At 44.7% G+C, this 16,022-nt stretch overlaps 1 protein-coding gene across 12 annotated transcripts in view; it reads right to left on the bottom strand.

Annotated features, from left to right (window-relative positions):
- The window catches only part of srcin1a (SRC kinase signaling inhibitor 1a), a 103,911-nt gene that overhangs the window by 8,705 nt on the left and 79,184 nt on the right, over nucleotides 1–16,022 (bottom strand). For 7 of the 12 annotated variants that reach the window (XM_078797413.1, XM_078797415.1, XM_078797420.1 and 4 more), the window contains 12 exons: nucleotides 12,140–12,933; nucleotides 11,058–11,159; nucleotides 10,622–10,749; nucleotides 9,522–9,542; nucleotides 8,801–8,961; nucleotides 5,953–6,128; nucleotides 3,961–4,091; nucleotides 3,643–3,790; nucleotides 2,137–2,443; nucleotides 1,791–2,052; nucleotides 1,425–1,564; nucleotides 268–417 (listed from right to left, as the gene is read on the bottom strand). In XM_078797413.1, coding sequence (XP_078653539.1) covers nucleotides 268–417; nucleotides 1,425–1,564; nucleotides 1,791–2,052; nucleotides 2,137–2,443; nucleotides 3,643–3,790; nucleotides 3,961–4,091; nucleotides 5,953–6,128; nucleotides 8,801–8,961; nucleotides 9,522–9,542; nucleotides 10,622–10,749; nucleotides 11,058–11,159; nucleotides 12,140–12,933 — 2,520 coding nt within the window. The remainder of the gene's footprint in view (nucleotides 1–267; nucleotides 418–1,424; nucleotides 1,565–1,790; nucleotides 2,053–2,136; nucleotides 2,444–3,642; nucleotides 3,791–3,960; nucleotides 4,092–5,952; nucleotides 6,129–8,800; nucleotides 8,962–9,521; nucleotides 9,543–10,621; nucleotides 10,750–11,057; nucleotides 11,160–12,139; nucleotides 12,934–16,022) is intronic. The other 5 variants (XM_078797410.1, XM_078797414.1, XM_078797416.1 and 2 more) reach the window with 5 other exon arrangements.

Genomic DNA, 16,022 nt, shown 5'->3' with positions numbered 1-16,022 from the left:
AATCACATAAACTGCAAACTATTTCATCACCCATTTCATATTTTATGACCCTCCTGTGGTACCAAGCTCTAATTCCCACATCACAACGTCACCATGCCAGTTTTACAGCCTCCATCTTGGCTCAACTACTCACTTCTTGTCATATTAAAAAAAAAAAAAAAAGGTCCGACCACTGAATATTAAACCTGGGGCAGGTTGTTTCAAAGACGCCGCCACGAATATGTGCTCGTGATGGCGAGGAACATCAGAGGATCTATGCATTCTTACCTCCAACTGGACGGAAGTTCGCTCCTGCTCCCCGTCCGCCTTGTCCCCGGACAACGTGGGGGGTGTGGATGCGGGACGAGGGTTTTCTGACACCGTCCTCCTCAGTTTCATGTGAGGCTTCTGGCTCTCCGCCTCTTCAGAATCAGACTTCTGCAAGCAAGATGAATATAATCATTTTATATTTATATTTTAATAATTAATGATAATAATAAAAATATTGTTACTGTTATTATTATTATTAATATTATTAATATTAACAATAACAATAACTATATAACTATATATATAATGATCATATTGTTATTGTTACTGTTATTATTATTAATAACCATAACTATATTATTATTAACAATAGCAATATTATTATTATTAATAACAATGACTATATTATTATTATTATTATTATTATTATTATTATTATTATTATTATTATTATTATTATTATTATTATTATTATTATTATTATTATTATTATTATATAATACAAATAATAATAATAATAACAACAATAACAATATTATTTTTTATTATTATTATTATAATTAAAAATAATAATAAATAACCTTTATATAATAATAACCGCTTTTATTATTCTTATATTTTTTAAAATCATAATAATATATAATTTTCACCAATTTTAAATCAAAGGGTTCCACAATAGCGTATGGGAAGGGTGCTGTCCTTGGTACTGGAAATTGTAGAGTTTAAAAGTAGACTCTACTGGGAATACAATCTTTTGTGTGTTTGTAGCTTCAGTACAGTATAATTCTGCACTTGTTCAACATAAGAGATGCCATATATATATATATATATATATATATATATATACGTATATCACATGCAGGAAGCTAGCCACACTAGCATAATAGCTACTGTATGAGACGCTACAGTGCTAACATTACACTCACAGCTTAACAGCAACATCATGCTAGGTAAGAATATGCAGTGAAGGAAAACAACATGATCAAAAATAAAGTAGCTGACTGACAGTTGGAAAATATTTATTTTAAGATGTGTAGTGAAGCCTGCTTTTTTTTTTTTTTTTACACAGTGGTGTGTGAAAACATGGAAGCGGTATCATCTCTGAGGGAGATTTAAGGACACATATTCTTACATCATCATTATAAATGTAATAGGAGAGGTGTTGTCTTCATTACCTTGACGCTCTTCCCGGGAATGAGGGTCTCCCCGCTGCGGGTGGTCAGGCCCGGCGAAGATGGGAAGCTGCGTCTGGGCGGCGGGGGTGGAGGAGACTTGGAGGGTTTTTCTGTGCGATAGCGAGGCACCGTCAGCTCATCTAGGAGACAAGAAAAACACATGACTTCAATAACGTTCTGGAGAACGCAGACTCTGGCAGACTCCAGTCCTGTAGGTGGCGGTGATCTGCAATATAAAAATGGACGCCAAGTGCCGCACAAATGTCCATCGGACATTGGACCCCGTGAGGTCTTACTTGGTCATGGCTGTGAGCCTCAAAAATCAGGCCTGCAGTTTTAGCATAGCAACATTATCTCGTTTCTCACCAGAACCAAGCTTGGTTCCTCCTTCTTTCTTCAGCTGGGGCTTGTTGACACGGTGCTCGGGGGTCGCTGCCCCGCTCTGAGGTGTCTGCGGGCTCTGGGAGGACGACGTGTTAGAAGAAGGCTTGATCTGTTTAGCAGCAAAGTCCAGGTCGGGAATGGCCTTCATGAGCTCGGCCTGGGTCTCCTCCAGCAGTCGGTTGATGTCCTGAGCGCTGTACTGCGTCAAACTGGCCCGCTTCTCCTCCCAGTCCCGCTCCGCCGCCTGGGGAAGCGAGTCCCGCATGCAGTCACTCACCGATAAAAGCGAAATGTTCAAGAGGAAGACAAATGTGAAGATGATTCCTACCAGGCGAACCTCGACGGACAAAGCCTTATCAGCGGCGCTGCGGCGCTCCAGTTCCTCCAGGGCTTTGCCCTTGTGAGGTACGGGAGGGTGATTGTCCTTGTGAAGGCCGGCCGGGTTCCCGTGGCGCCGGCTGAGGCTGGTGTGGGGGCTCCAGTTGGACAGGCTGTTCCCTCCCCCGAGGTCGTTGATGCTGAGCGGTGGGCTGCCCGGTAGGTCAAAGTCTGAGAACTTTTTCAGGTCCTCGTTGTGCTTGGATGACGGATTGGAGAAGTCCTCGTGCTTCTTCCACACCCCCTCGTTGGCCTGCCTTTGAGCGAGTCATTCACAGGTTCATCACCATAACAGGAAATGCATTGGAGACACAGTTGGATCTGAAACCAACTAACTGTGATAAGTGAATTTCAGGGAAGTAGGCTTCCTTATTAATGAAACTATTATTTTCACAAAAGTGACATTCTAAATATGATTTATGGGTGGGTCTGGAACCAACTGTGATAAACGAGGGATTACTGTAATATGGACTTTCACTTCACTGTGTCTCCAATGCGTTTCCTGTTATAAACGCATTTAGTTGGTTTCAGACCCAACTGTGATAAGTGAATTTCAGCGAAGTAGGCTTCCTTATAAATGAAACTAATATTTTAGTTTCTTTTTACTTTATTTTAATATTATTTTTATTTTTGGTTTATTTTTAGTTTATTTTAATATTCTAATATTTTAATATTTACTTATCACAGTTGGGTCTGGAACCAACTAACTGTGATAAGTGAATTTCAGCAAAGTATAGACTTCCTTATTAATGAAACTAATATTTTAGTTTATTTTAATTATTTTTTAGTTTATTTTTAGTTTATTTAAATATTCTAATATTTCCTTATCACAGTTGGGTCTGGAACCAACTAACTGTGATAAGTGAATTTCAGCAAAGTAGGCGTCCTTATTAATGAAACTAATATTTTAGTTTATTTTTATTTTAATATTAGTTTTTATTTTAATTTAATTATTTTTTGTTTATTTTTAGTTTATTTTAATATTCTAATATTTTAATGTTTACTTATCACAGTTGGATCTGGAACCAATTAACTGTGATAAGTGAATTTCAGCGAAGTAGGCTTCCTTATTAATGAAACTAATGTTTTCACAAAAGTGACATTCTTAATATGATTTATGGGTGGGTCTGGAACCAATTAACTGTGATAAACGAGGGAGTACTTTGGCATAGCAACATTATCAAATTCACTTATCACAGTTAATTGGTTCCAGACCCAACTGTGATAAGTGAATTTCAGTGAAGTAGGCTTCCTTATTAATGAAACTAATATTTTCACAAAAGTGACATTCTAAATATGATTTATAACCTTATTATAGTCCTCTAGATATGAAATAACACCTGTCCACTCATAGTACCCAAGAATTAGATATGAAATAATACATATCAGAAATATTAGTAATCATGTAGAGACATGAAAAGGGTGTTGCCATCCAGACCGTCAGGAAGTTCCTTACTTGCGCATGGCGGCGAGGGTGTCGGTTATGGTCTTGCAGCGTTTCAACAAGGCGTCCAGCCTGTGCGGCTCCTCCTTCAGGAACTTCACGGCTTCCACTTCCACCCTCAGCACCACCCTCATCTTGCTCTGCAGGCTTGGGAATTGATCTGTGGAAGAGCATCGGTCCCGGGAGAAGAAAACGAAATCAAGTTGATGAAGCCATCTTGAGAGTGATTCAGCGCTTTGACAGACGGCCGTGTGGGTGACAAAAAGACGGCGCGGTGCCTCAGCGGACGGTTAGTCACGCCAAGGCTGGCTGGCTGGCTGGCTGACTCACTCTTGAGCTCGGTGAGAGTCTCTCCCAGCTTTCGGAGGACGGCGCTCTTCTCCTCCAGCTCCTGAACGCTCACCAGCTTGTGGTTGACGGCCGACTCCTTCTGGATCTCCTCCACCGACTTCTCCAGGTCGCTGAGGAGGAACACACAGAAGGATGAGCACTCACTCCGCTGCTCTTTTCAATTAACTCGCTCCGTCTGAGGTTCCGGGTGGGTGAAGCGGAGTGGCGTGGGCGGGAATAATAAGTTTGGAAAGTAAGTTTGGGAAAGGGATTGGGAACATGGAACTGAAAATCTGCATGAATATTTGCTTCGGACTTGGGTTAACTTAGTCAGGGGCACCAGCTGGGATAGGCTCCAGCATACCCTGCGACCCTAGTGAGGATAAGCGGCATCGAAAATGGATGGATGGAGTACATTTTTTCAGTGACCCGGCTGCACAGCGGTCTAGTGGTTAGCACGCAGACCTCACAGCTAGGAGACCCGGGTTCAATCCCACCCACATTCCAAAAACATGCTAGGTTAATTAGCGACTCCAAATTGTCTATAGGTATGAATGTGAGTGTGAATGGTTGTTTGTCTATATGTGCCCTGTGGTTGGCTGGCCACCAGTCCAGGGTGTACCCCGCCTCTCGCCCGAAGACAGCTGGGATAGGCTCCAGCACCCTTGTGACCCTTGTGAGGATAAGCGGTAGAAAATGAATGAATGTTTTTAAAACCACAGACCAATAAAATGGAGCTACAGAGCGGACTTCTATATGTATCCTGTGATTGACCTGCTGGGATAGGCTCCAGCGACCCTTGTGAGGATAAGTGGTCAAAAATGAATGAATATTTTTAAAACCACAGGCCAATAAAACGGAGCTACAGAGCGGACTTCTATATGTATCCTGTGATTGACCTGCTGGGATAGGCTCCAGCGACCCTTGTGAGGACAAGTGGTCAAAAATGAATGAATATTTTTAAAACCACAGGCCAATAAAACGGAGCTACAGAGCGGACTTCTATATGTATCCTGTGATTGACCTGCTGGGATAGGCTCCAGCGACCCTTGTGAGGATAAGTGGTCAAAAATGAATGAATATTTTTAAAACCACAGGCCAATAAAACGGAGCTACAGAGCGGACTTCTATATGTATCCTGTGATTGACCTGCTGGGATAGGCTCCAGCGACCCTTGTGAGGATAAGTGGTCAAAAATGAATGAATATTTTTAAAACCACAGGCCAATAAAACGGAGCTACAGAGCGGACTTCTATATGTATCCTGTGATTGACCTGCTGGGATAGGCTCCAGCGACCCTTGTGAGGACAAGTGGTCAAAAATGAATGAATATTTTTAAAACCACAGGCCAATAAAACGGAGCTACAGAGCGGACTTCTATATGTATCCTGTGATTGACCTGCTGGGATAGGCTCCAGCGACCCTTGTGAGGATAAGCGGTAGAAAATGAATGTTTTTAAATCCACAGGCCAATAAAACAGCTACAGAGCGGATTTCTATATGTATCCTGTGATTGACCTGCTGGGATAGGCTCCAGCGACCCTTGTGAGGATAAGCGGTAGAAAATGAATGTTTTTAAAACCACAAGGCAATAAAATGGAGCTACAGAGCGGACTTTGTCCGTGGGTGTGAATGGTTGTCTATATGTGTCCTGTGATTGACCTGCTGGGATAGGCTCCAGCTCAAAAATGGCACATATGTCTGCTTCTGGCCAGATTTGTCATTAAATTTGGGAATAGTTACCTCAAAGAGCGCTAATCTGATGTGAAATCTCAAGGTGGTTCTCCTCCTGCTTTTGCAGGAGCTTCAATTAGTCCCTCGCACCTCGCATCTTAATAAGAATCTCTCTCTAAGCCGGGTTTAATTACGCTTCCGGCTTTATCTCATATCTTGTGTGACTTATTCACTTGTAAAACTGTTTCAACTTTGTCATAAATCCACAAATCATAACTCCGAGATGAGCATTCCCGTGTGTGTGTGTTTGTTACTGACTGCAGCTGCTGGATGATGAGCTCCTCCTCGTTCAGGTACTTGAGCCTCTCCTCCTCCACCAAGAGGCGCTGTCTCTGCAAGGGATCCTCCTGCTTCCTGAGGGCGTCGGCCACGCGCACGTTCAACTCCGCCTCGGTCCGCTTGAGCAGCGTGCGCATGGAGTCTTGGTTCTCCAGCTGCCAGTCACACAAAAAGCCACAGTAGGGGTCGTGTTTACGTGTCTTTCTCAAACACTCGGATCCCAATACTCACTACAAAAGCTCAACTTGGCCCATGTGAGAGCTTATTTGCATGTGGTAGCACAGAGGACGCCCCGAGGAAAAGCGTGTATGTGCATGGCAGATTCACCGAGCGTGAGCTCCTTCTCCGTATTATGAATGGAAAAAAAATATAAAATTCTACAGGGTCCGTCCGTGTAATACAACTCTGAGATGAAAGCACCTGGTAAGGGAAGGAGAATAAATTATGGATGTGTGCCTCATGTTCCTGCAAGTAAAACAACACCACCAGCATTTCACATGACCCGGTCGTTCCCTGTTACGTCGCCACCGTGGCTGAACCCGGATTACATTAACATATTTGAACAAATATTCAGTCATATTTTATAATAATATGTTTTGTTTTTTTTTTGCATATGCATCACTATCTTGCAGCAATGTACTTCCTACTGCCTTCCTGAGGTGAATAATTCATGAACCACATGTCCAAGTTGAGCTGCAGGTCTTGTGTAAAGACTTCCAATCGGGTAAGGAAGCACAATATTCGTTTTTAATGTCAAATATGAAAACCGGTAGAAAAGGTGGATTAAAATGGCAAGCAAATGTGCCAAAATTGGCCACTATGTGCACAAAATCAATATCATTATCACTCCAATGTACTAAAATAATTACTATAACGTTGAGGAAGTTGGGAAGCATTGCCAGTAGAGCGAGGAAGGAGCTAAACAAGAAAATAAAAAAAAAGCCAAACAATCCTAGGATGAATGTGTGTCAAAACATTCACCCTTACTGTGTTGCCTGTGCTATTAGTCTTATGACAAATTCACAACAAGGTGTTTTTTTTTCATAAAAACATCCACTGTAAATTAGCGTGGGCTGAATCACCATCAAATTTGGAACAAACTGACAAAAGCCGTTTAAAAACAGAGAAATATTTGCAGAGAAATTGGCAATAAATTGACAATTCTGCGACCCTAGTGAGGATAAGCGGCATCGAAAACCGAAAATGGATGGAGTAAATTTTTTCAGTGACCAGGCTGCACGGTGGACAAGTGGTTAGCATGCATAGACCTCACAGCTAGAAGACCGGGGTTCAATTCCACCCTCGACCAACTCTGTGTGGTTAACCTCTTGAGGGTAAGCGGTAGAAAATTAATGAATGAAAGTCTAAAGGTGACTATAGGGGTGTTATTTCATGTCTAGAGGGCTCTAATAGTGTTGAAAGCCATATTTAGGAGGTCATAAACATATTTTTGACACTCTAACTAGTAAAATATTCCTACGTCCTACATCGCACTGCACGGTGTATGAGTGGTTAGTGCGCAGGCCTCACAGCTGGGAAACCTGAGTGCAATGTCCGTGCATGCGTGGGTTTTCTCCGGGTACTCCGGTTTCCTCCCACATTCCAAAAACATGCTAGGTTAATTAGCGACTCCAAATTGTCCATAGGTATGAATGTGAGTGTGAATGGTTGTTTGTCTATATGTGCCCTGTGATTGGCTGGCCACCAGTCCAGGGTGTACCCCGCCTCTCGCCCGAAGACAGCTGGGATAGGCTCCAGCAACCCCCCGCGACCCTTGTGAGGGTAAGTGGTAGAAAATGAATGAATGAAAGTCTAAAGGTGACTATAGGGGTGTTATTTCATGTCTAGAGGGCTCTAATAGTGTTGAAAGCCATATTTAGGAGGTCATAAACATATTTTTGACACTCTAACTAGTAAAATATTCCTACGTCCTACATCGCACTGCACGGTGTATGAGTGGTTAGTGCGCAGGCCTCACAGCTGGGAAACCTGAGTGCAATGTCCGTGCATGCGTGGGTTTTCTCCGGGTACTCCGGTTTCCTCCCACATTCCAAAAACATGCTAGGTTAATTGTCGACCCCAAATTGTCCATAGGTATGAATGTGAGTGTGAATGGTTGTTTGTCTATATGTGCCCTGTGATTGGCTGGCCACCAGTCCAGGGTGTACCCCGCCTCTCGCCCGAAGACAGCTGGGATAGGCTCCAGCAACCCCCCGCGACCCTCGTGAGGGTAAGTGGTACAAAATGAATGAATTAAAGTCTAAATGTGACTATAGGGGTGTTATTTCATGTCTAGAGGGCTCTAATAGTGTTGAAAGCCATATTTAGGAGGTCATAAACATATTTTTGACACTCTAACTAGTAAAATATTCCTACGTCCTACATCGCACTGCACGGTGTATGAGTGGTTAGTGCGCAAGCCTCACAGCTGGGAGACCTGAGTGCAATGTCCGTGCATGCGTGGGTTTTCTCCGGGTACTCCGGTTTCCTCCCACATTCCAAAAACATGCTAGGTTAATTATGTGCTAGCACATATTCCAAAATTTGGCATAACCTACAGGGAGTGCCACAAAAAAAAATCAAAAATGTCAAAAAAATTCCTCATTCTGAGTTTTGTTATTAATATTCATGCATTATTCAGTCGGAAGTGACGGAGAAATAATGTGAAAAAAATGTAACTCTTGCATCTGCACCTTTGAATTATGCACCTTTATCCAGATTTGCACCAAATAGTCTCATAGTTAAGACTGTACTAATAGTAATATAATCACAAAAATTTTGTTTTGAGATATAAAAAACACTAAACTAACTAAAATAACGGGCGTACCTGTGTCTTCCGCAGCTGGCTGAGCTGCTGGCGCAAGTCGTTGGCGTTCTGCTGCAGTCCGTGCAGGTGGAGCTGCATCTGTAGGCGGCTGACGTTGTTCAACGGCGTCGAGTTGGACGGCGGCGGCGGCATCAGCGCCAGCGGCGCGGAGGGAGTGTGAGCTGCCAATCAATCAGAGCGGGGGAAGGGAAGGGTGCGGAGGGTTCACCGTGAGGTTCGAGGTGGGAAGCAAGCGGGTTAATTCAGCGGGCGTCAGTCGGGGTACGCGCACGCTGTAAAGGGGGGTGCCTTACACAGGTACACACTTAAAACGTACACGGTGTGTGTACGCCGTGTGAAAGGAACATATCCACAAAAACCCTAATCGCCCACCGGAGATGTGTGAGCTCATGCTATTAGTAAACCATTGCTAGGTGCAATTAGTGGGCCCAGTTGGAACACACAAGGGGGGGGTAACCATGCTCTTATCTTAACACACCGCTCTGGGAGGAAAGACCATCACTCCCTAGCCAAACACACACACACATATATATAGAAATATATATAAGCCTCCACACAGTGTCCTGTCTATAACAACACTGTGAGCGTCCTCGAAATAACCAAGCAGAAGAATTGAAAACGTAGACAAAGGAGGGGACGAAGGAGAGGGGGTCTGCACTCCCGGGTAGGAAGACACCCATACAGAGGTCAAAGGGTAAAGGAGAAATGAAATGGCAACTACCTTTCTTCTTTAGCCGTCCTGCTGGAATATAGAAACAGCCAGTTACCCAAATAATAATAATAATAATAATAATAATAATAATAATAATGCTAAGAAGAGAACATAATGATAATAAAATAACCTTAAAGGTCCCTTATGAAGAAAAGTTGATCTGATTGATGAGCACAGATTTGCAGATTGTTCACCTTTGTTGATGGCTTCATTTAATTACTACTTAATTACAGAATAACTGCAAGCAGGCGGCACAGTGGTTGAGTGGTTAGCGCGCAGACCTCACAGCTAGAAGACCGGGGTTCAATTCCACCCACGGCCAACTCTGTGTGGAGTTTGCATGTTCTCCCCCCGCTACGTTAATTGGCGACTCCAAATTGTCCATAGGTATGAATGTGAGTGTGAATGGTTGTTTGTCTATATGTGCCCTGTGATTGGCTGGCCACCAGTCCAGGGTGTACCCCGCCTCTTGCCCGAAGACAGCTGGCATAGACTCCAGCACCGCGGCAACCCTCGTGAGGATAAGCGGTAGAAAATGAATTACTATTTAAGCATTATTAGAGCCCTCTAGACATGAAATAACACCCCTATATTGACTTTTAAACTCTTATTACCCAAATTTGTAAATAAAAGGAAATAAAACCTTTTAGGGGCTGCACGACGGTGTCCGAGTGGTTAGCACACAGGCTTCACAAATAGGAGACCCGAGTTCAATTCCCCACTCAGCCATCTTTGTGTGGAGTTTGCATGTTCTCCCCGTGCATGCGTGGGTTTTCTCCGGGTACTCCGGTTTCCTCCCACATTCCAAAAACATGCTAGGTTAATTAGCGACTCCAAATTGTCCATAGGTATGAATGTGAGTGTGAATGGTTGTTTGTCTATATGTGCCCTGTGATTGGCTGGCCACCAGTCCAGGCCTAAATTCCTACATCAAGGCTAACACTCCGAGACTTAAGACAATACTACAATTTGGGACCTTTAAGGTATTACACAATACCGTAGACTAATTTGAGGGTTGTCGCTAGTTTGATTCCACTACTAACTAACGTCTGAAATGAAACGATTGTCATTAGCGGCGGTTTTACATCGACACCGACTGGCGTACTCACTTCCTGTGGCGGAGCCTTCGCTGTTGGTGTCGGTCTTGTCGCTGGAAGAGAAAGGTAATGTCCGTGAGAAGTCGGTTCCCTGGTCCGGGGGGCAGCCCGCCATCATGCAGAGACGCAGCAGGCCGCATCTGAGGATCAAGGGCCACACAGGGCTAGCCCATTACAGTGCTAACGCTAACAGAAGCAACATTTGTGGACAGTTGCGTTGTTGCTAAAGGAGATGTTTGTGTTGCTATAATCTGAAATTGTGTGTCCTCTTTCTGCTGAGGTGGCGTGATTCAGTTGTCAAATTCATGTGTCAACTTGCCAGCTCTCCCTGTCCTTTCTATGCGCCGTTGTCAAGGAAACAGCATGAGACAGTTGAGATGTTGCTGCAACTGTCAAGGTTGTATGGAGCTGTGACCGTGAGGAGGTGAAACGGGCTGGAAAGTCTTACGTGCTGTCACTGTCCGGCGCTCTGGTCAGAACGCTCTGGACCAGACCAGTCAGGCTGGCGATCTGCTTCTCCATGGCCTCCATGCGCTCCAGACGATGATCCCTGTCGGAGAACACACGGAAAACTGCAGCATCCGCTCTCATGCCAAGTCTTATCTTAGAGAGCATGCATTGAAATAAGGTAAAGGTAAGGTAAAGGTAAAGGTAAGGTAAAGGTAAGGTAAAGGTAAGGTAAAGGTAAGGTAAAGGTAAGGTAAAGGTAAGGTAAAGGTAAGGTAAAGGTAAGGTAAAGGTAAGGTAAAGGTAAGGTAAAGGTAAGGTAAAGGTAAGGTAAAGGTAAGGTAAAGGTAAGGTAAAGGTAAGGTAAAGGTAAGGTAAAGGTAAGGTAAAGGTAAGGTAAAGGTAAGGCTGAAATAAGGTAAAGGTAAGGTAAAGGCAAGGTAAAGGCAAGGCTGAAATAAGGTAAAGGTAAGGTAAAGGCAAGGCTGAAATAAGGTAAAGGTAATGTAAAGGCAAGGCTGAAATAAGGTAAAGGTAAGGCTGAAATAAGGTAAAGGTAAGGTAAAGGTAAGGCTGAAATAAGGTAAAGGTAAGGCTGAAATAAGGTAAAGGTAAGGCTGAAATAAGGCAAAGGTAAGGTAAAGGTAAGGCAAAGGTAAGGCAAAGGTAAAGGTAAAGGTAAGGCTGAAATAAGGCAAAGGTAAGGTAAAGGTAAGGCAAAGGTAAGGCAAAGGTAAAGGTAAGGTAAGGTAAAGGTAAGGTAAGTTAAGGTAAAGGTAAGGCTGAAATAAGGTAAAGGTAAGGCTGAAATAAGGTAAAGGTAAGGCTGAAATAAGGTAAAGGTAAGGCTGAAATAAGGTAAAGGTAAGGTAAGGTAAGGTAAGGTAAAGGTAAGGTTGAAATAAGGTAAAGGTAAGGTAAGGTAAGGTAAAGGTAAAGGTAAAGGTAAAGGTAAAGGTAAAGGTAAAGGTAAAGGTAAAGTAAAGGTAAGGTAAAGGTAAGGTTGAAATAAGGTAAAGGTAAGGTTGAAATAAGGTAACGGTAAGGTAAAGGTAAAAGGCCCTTTCAATCCTTCTTACTCACCTGCTGGCATCGGCGTCCGGTCCGGAAAGCGAGGAACCAAACGCCGGCGTGGCCCTGCCCCCTTCCCCAGGTCCGGCTGTCAGACACAGAGGCTCGGAGCCGGAATTAGGTCTGGACTTGGGGCTGTCCATGAACACAGAAGAGGAGGAGTCTTTGCGAAAGCTCTGTCTGACGGGTGAGGCCCTGCTGGAGTACGAGTCCCTGTCCCGCAGGTGCATGTCTGGGATCTTTTGCGGGGACGAAGGCGGCATGCGAAAGCCCATTCCCAGTGTGGCCGAGTACGTGTCGGAGTACAGCGGCCCTCCGGGCTTGTAGAGGGAATCGTCCAGTTCCCCCTGCAGGGCGGCTGCGGAGTAGGTGCTGAGGGATCGCACGGAGCCGCGGCGGTACAGCCCCGTGGACACGGGGAAGCTGAACGGGTCGCCGATGGCGGCCAGCGACTGCGTAGAAGCAATGCTGAGTCGGCCCTCGTGCATCAGACTGTAGGGGTCTGCGTACAGAGACTCGTTCTTCATGAGCGCCAGGTTCTTTGCCGAGACCTCCTCGTCCGGCTTGACGTCACGGCGCTCCAGGATGGCGCTTGGCGAGGGAGAGAGGCCGGCGTTGGCTACGTGGGCGGCTGACGGGTGGTGGGGGTGGCGGGCTTGCTCGTGAGGCCCCGCGAAAGACGGCGGGCGGCCTCCGCTGTAGGAGAGGCGGGAGCGGGACGGCGAGCCGGAGGAGGCCGACGAGGAGGGGAGCGTGTTCAGGCGGCGTGTTGGGGAGGAGTCACGGGACGAGTAGACCATCTCTCTCTGGAACCAGGAAGCAGGGATGCTGTTACTATGGAAACGCAGCTGATACCAGATGCTTTTACATAATTATGTCATTATGATATAAAATACAGGTTGCTTTTTGCACCGCATCATAAAATTGCGCTCCGATTCCCTTTACAGCCATCAAACGGGAAATCATCTGCTCTCAATTGTCGGATTATTTAAGCATTTAAGTCATTCCTACTTTCCGGAATCATTGATTTCCTTGAATTTTGGGATGTTAGCTATATATTGGATGTAAAAGTGGATACGATTGTTGAGTAGTAGTAAGGAATAAGGAATAGATTTCCATTTCCGACACTCCTCAAACCGTCGGCGGCACGGTGGTTGAGTGGTTAACATGTTCACGGCCTCACAGCCAACAGATCGCGGGTTCGGGCACCTCAGTGTGGAGACTTCATTTGTTTTTTTCTTTCTTTGAGCATTTTATCTATTTGATACGCTGATGGCGGCACGGTGGTCTAGTGGTTAGCACGCAGACCTCACAGCTAGGGAGTTCAGGGTTCAATTCCACCCTCGGGCATCTCTGTGTGGAGTTTATATGTTCTGGTTTCCTCCCACATTCCAAAAACATGCTAGGTTAATTGGCCACTCCAAATTGTCCATAGGTATGAATGTGAGTGTGAATGGTTGTTTGTCTATATGTGCCCTGTGATTAGCTGGCGCCCAAAGATAGCTGGGATAGGCTCCAGCACCCCCCGCGACCCTCGTGAGGAAAAGCGGTAGAAAATGAATGAATGAATAATACGCTGATGTCTTTAGTGCAGACAGCATGGGTTTGATTCCCACCTAGGCAGTACTATACTGTACAGACTGAAATCGAAAGTGAAACTCGGAAAATGCAACAAAATGGAGAACTGTGATGCATTCAAGAGTTAAATTGCACGTTCACGTTGGCACGTTTGTACTAACGGTTCAACTTTACTGGACATAAAATGAAAAGGGAAATCAAACTGTGGTTACGGTGCTCCATTCCGGCTCCACGGTAGTGTCTAGCGATGTTGATTCCTCCTTTGCTAAAACTCAAACCGAAAAAAAAAATGTCGATTTCCTGCTTTGTGCGTCCCGCCATGTCCATTTACCACTTGTTGTGTTCTGTACAATACCCTGCCATCATGCTTTCTGTTTCTGTGTGCACAGCTAATGACGCTTGCATTCACAAGGCGCGGCTAAGCGGGCGTTTTTTTGTTGGAAATAATTATTCCCCCCCCAAAAAAAAAACTCTGTCTCCCTGAGGCCTTTCTTGATCATCGCTGAAGCAGAAATGTAAAAATGTGCTCGTTTGACGTCGCAACATTGTCCTCTGGTGTGTGTGTGTGTGTGTGTGTGTGTGTGTGTGTGGCAACAGATGGCGTAGTGAAGATAAGAAAATACATTTCCAGGAGGAATACCTGTTAAATGGTATCCGCTGTAACAGCCTGTCAAACTTACCATTGAAAACACACACAAGACAAGGAAACACTATTAGCTCGCTAAGGATGCTCATTAGTTCTGCATTCTTGCAACAGGAAGCGACGCCGTTCGCTACATTATCCATGATGCGATTTCCCGGGAATTTGGTGTGAACGCCGAGAGACAAAATGTTTGACGAAAGATATGAAATGAAAATTATAAACGCTTGTTAAAACATGTCAGAATATCATACTAATCCCGACAGTGTGTTCAAATACGCCCTCTAGTGGCTGTGAGCAGCATAGGGGATCGGATTCATGTAATGTTTGGATTCATTCATTCATTCATTTTCTACCGCTTTTTCCTCACAAGGGTCGCGGGGGGTGCTGGAGCCTATCCCGGCTGTCTTCGGGCGAGAGGCGGGGTACACCCTGGACAGGTCGCCGGCCAATCACAAGGCACATATAGACAAACAACCATTCACACTCACATTCATACCTATGGACAATTTGGAGTCGCTAATTAACCTAGCATGTTTTTGGAATGTGGGAGGAATGTGGGAGAAAACCCACTCATGCACAAGGAGAACATGCAAACTCCACACAGAATTGTCCGAGGGGGGAATTGAACCCTGGTCTCCTAGCTGTGAGGTCTGCGCGCTAACCACTAGATCACCGTGCCGCCTGTAATGTTTGGATAATAAAACTAAATAAAGGAAATAAAAATAAATAATGGCAGCATGGCGGTCGAGTGGTTAGCACGCAGACCTCACAGCTAGGAGATCAGGGTTCAATTCCACTCTCGGCCATCTCTGTTTGGAGCTTGTTCTCCCCGTGCATGTGTGTTTTTTTTTTCGGGTACTCCGGTTTCCTCCCACATTCCAAAAACATGCTAGGTTAATTAGCGACTCCAAATTGTCCATAGGTATGAATGTGAGTGTGAATGGTTGTTTGTCTATATGTGCCCTGTGATTGGCTGGCCACCAGTCCAGGGTGTACCCCGCCTCTCGCCCAAAGACAGCTGGGATAGGCTCCAGCACCCCGGCGACCCTCGTGAGGATAAGCGGTAGAAAATGAATGAATATTTAAGCATTATTAGAGCCCTCTAGACACAAAATAACACCCCTATATTGACTTTTAAACTCTTATTACCCACATTTGTAAATGAAAGGAAATAAAACCTTTTAGGGGCTGCACGGTGCATAGGCTGCACAAATAGGAGACCCAAGTTCAATTCCACCCTCGGCCATCTCTGTGTGGAGTTTGCATGTTCTCCCCGTGCATGCGTGGGTTTTTTTTCCGGGTACTCCGGTTTCCTCCCACATTCCAAAAACATGCTAGGTTAATTAGCGACTCCAAATTGTCCATAGGTATGAATGTGAGTGTGAATGGTTGTTTGTCTATATGTGCCCTGTGATTGGCTGGCCACCAGTCCAGGGTGTACCCCGCCTCTCGCCCAAAGACAGCTGGGATAGGCTCCAGCACCCCGGCGACCCTCGTGAGGATAAGCGGTAGAAAATGAATGAATATTTAAGCACTATTAGAGCCCTCTAGACACAAAATAACACCCCTATATTGACTTTTAAACTCTTATTACCCACATTTGTAAATGAAAGAAAATAAAACCTTTTAGGGGCTGCACGGTGCATAGGCTGCACAAATAGGAGACCCAAGTTC

Source organism: Doryrhamphus excisus, linkage group LG16 (assembly GCF_037039965.1).
Source record: "Doryrhamphus excisus strain RoL-2023G ecotype Guam linkage group LG16, RoL_Dexc_Guam_v1.1, whole genome shotgun sequence".
Lineage (NCBI taxonomy): Eukaryota > Metazoa > Chordata > Actinopteri > Syngnathiformes > Syngnathidae > Doryrhamphus > Doryrhamphus excisus.
This window is presented reverse-complemented; position numbering and strand designations above follow the sequence as displayed.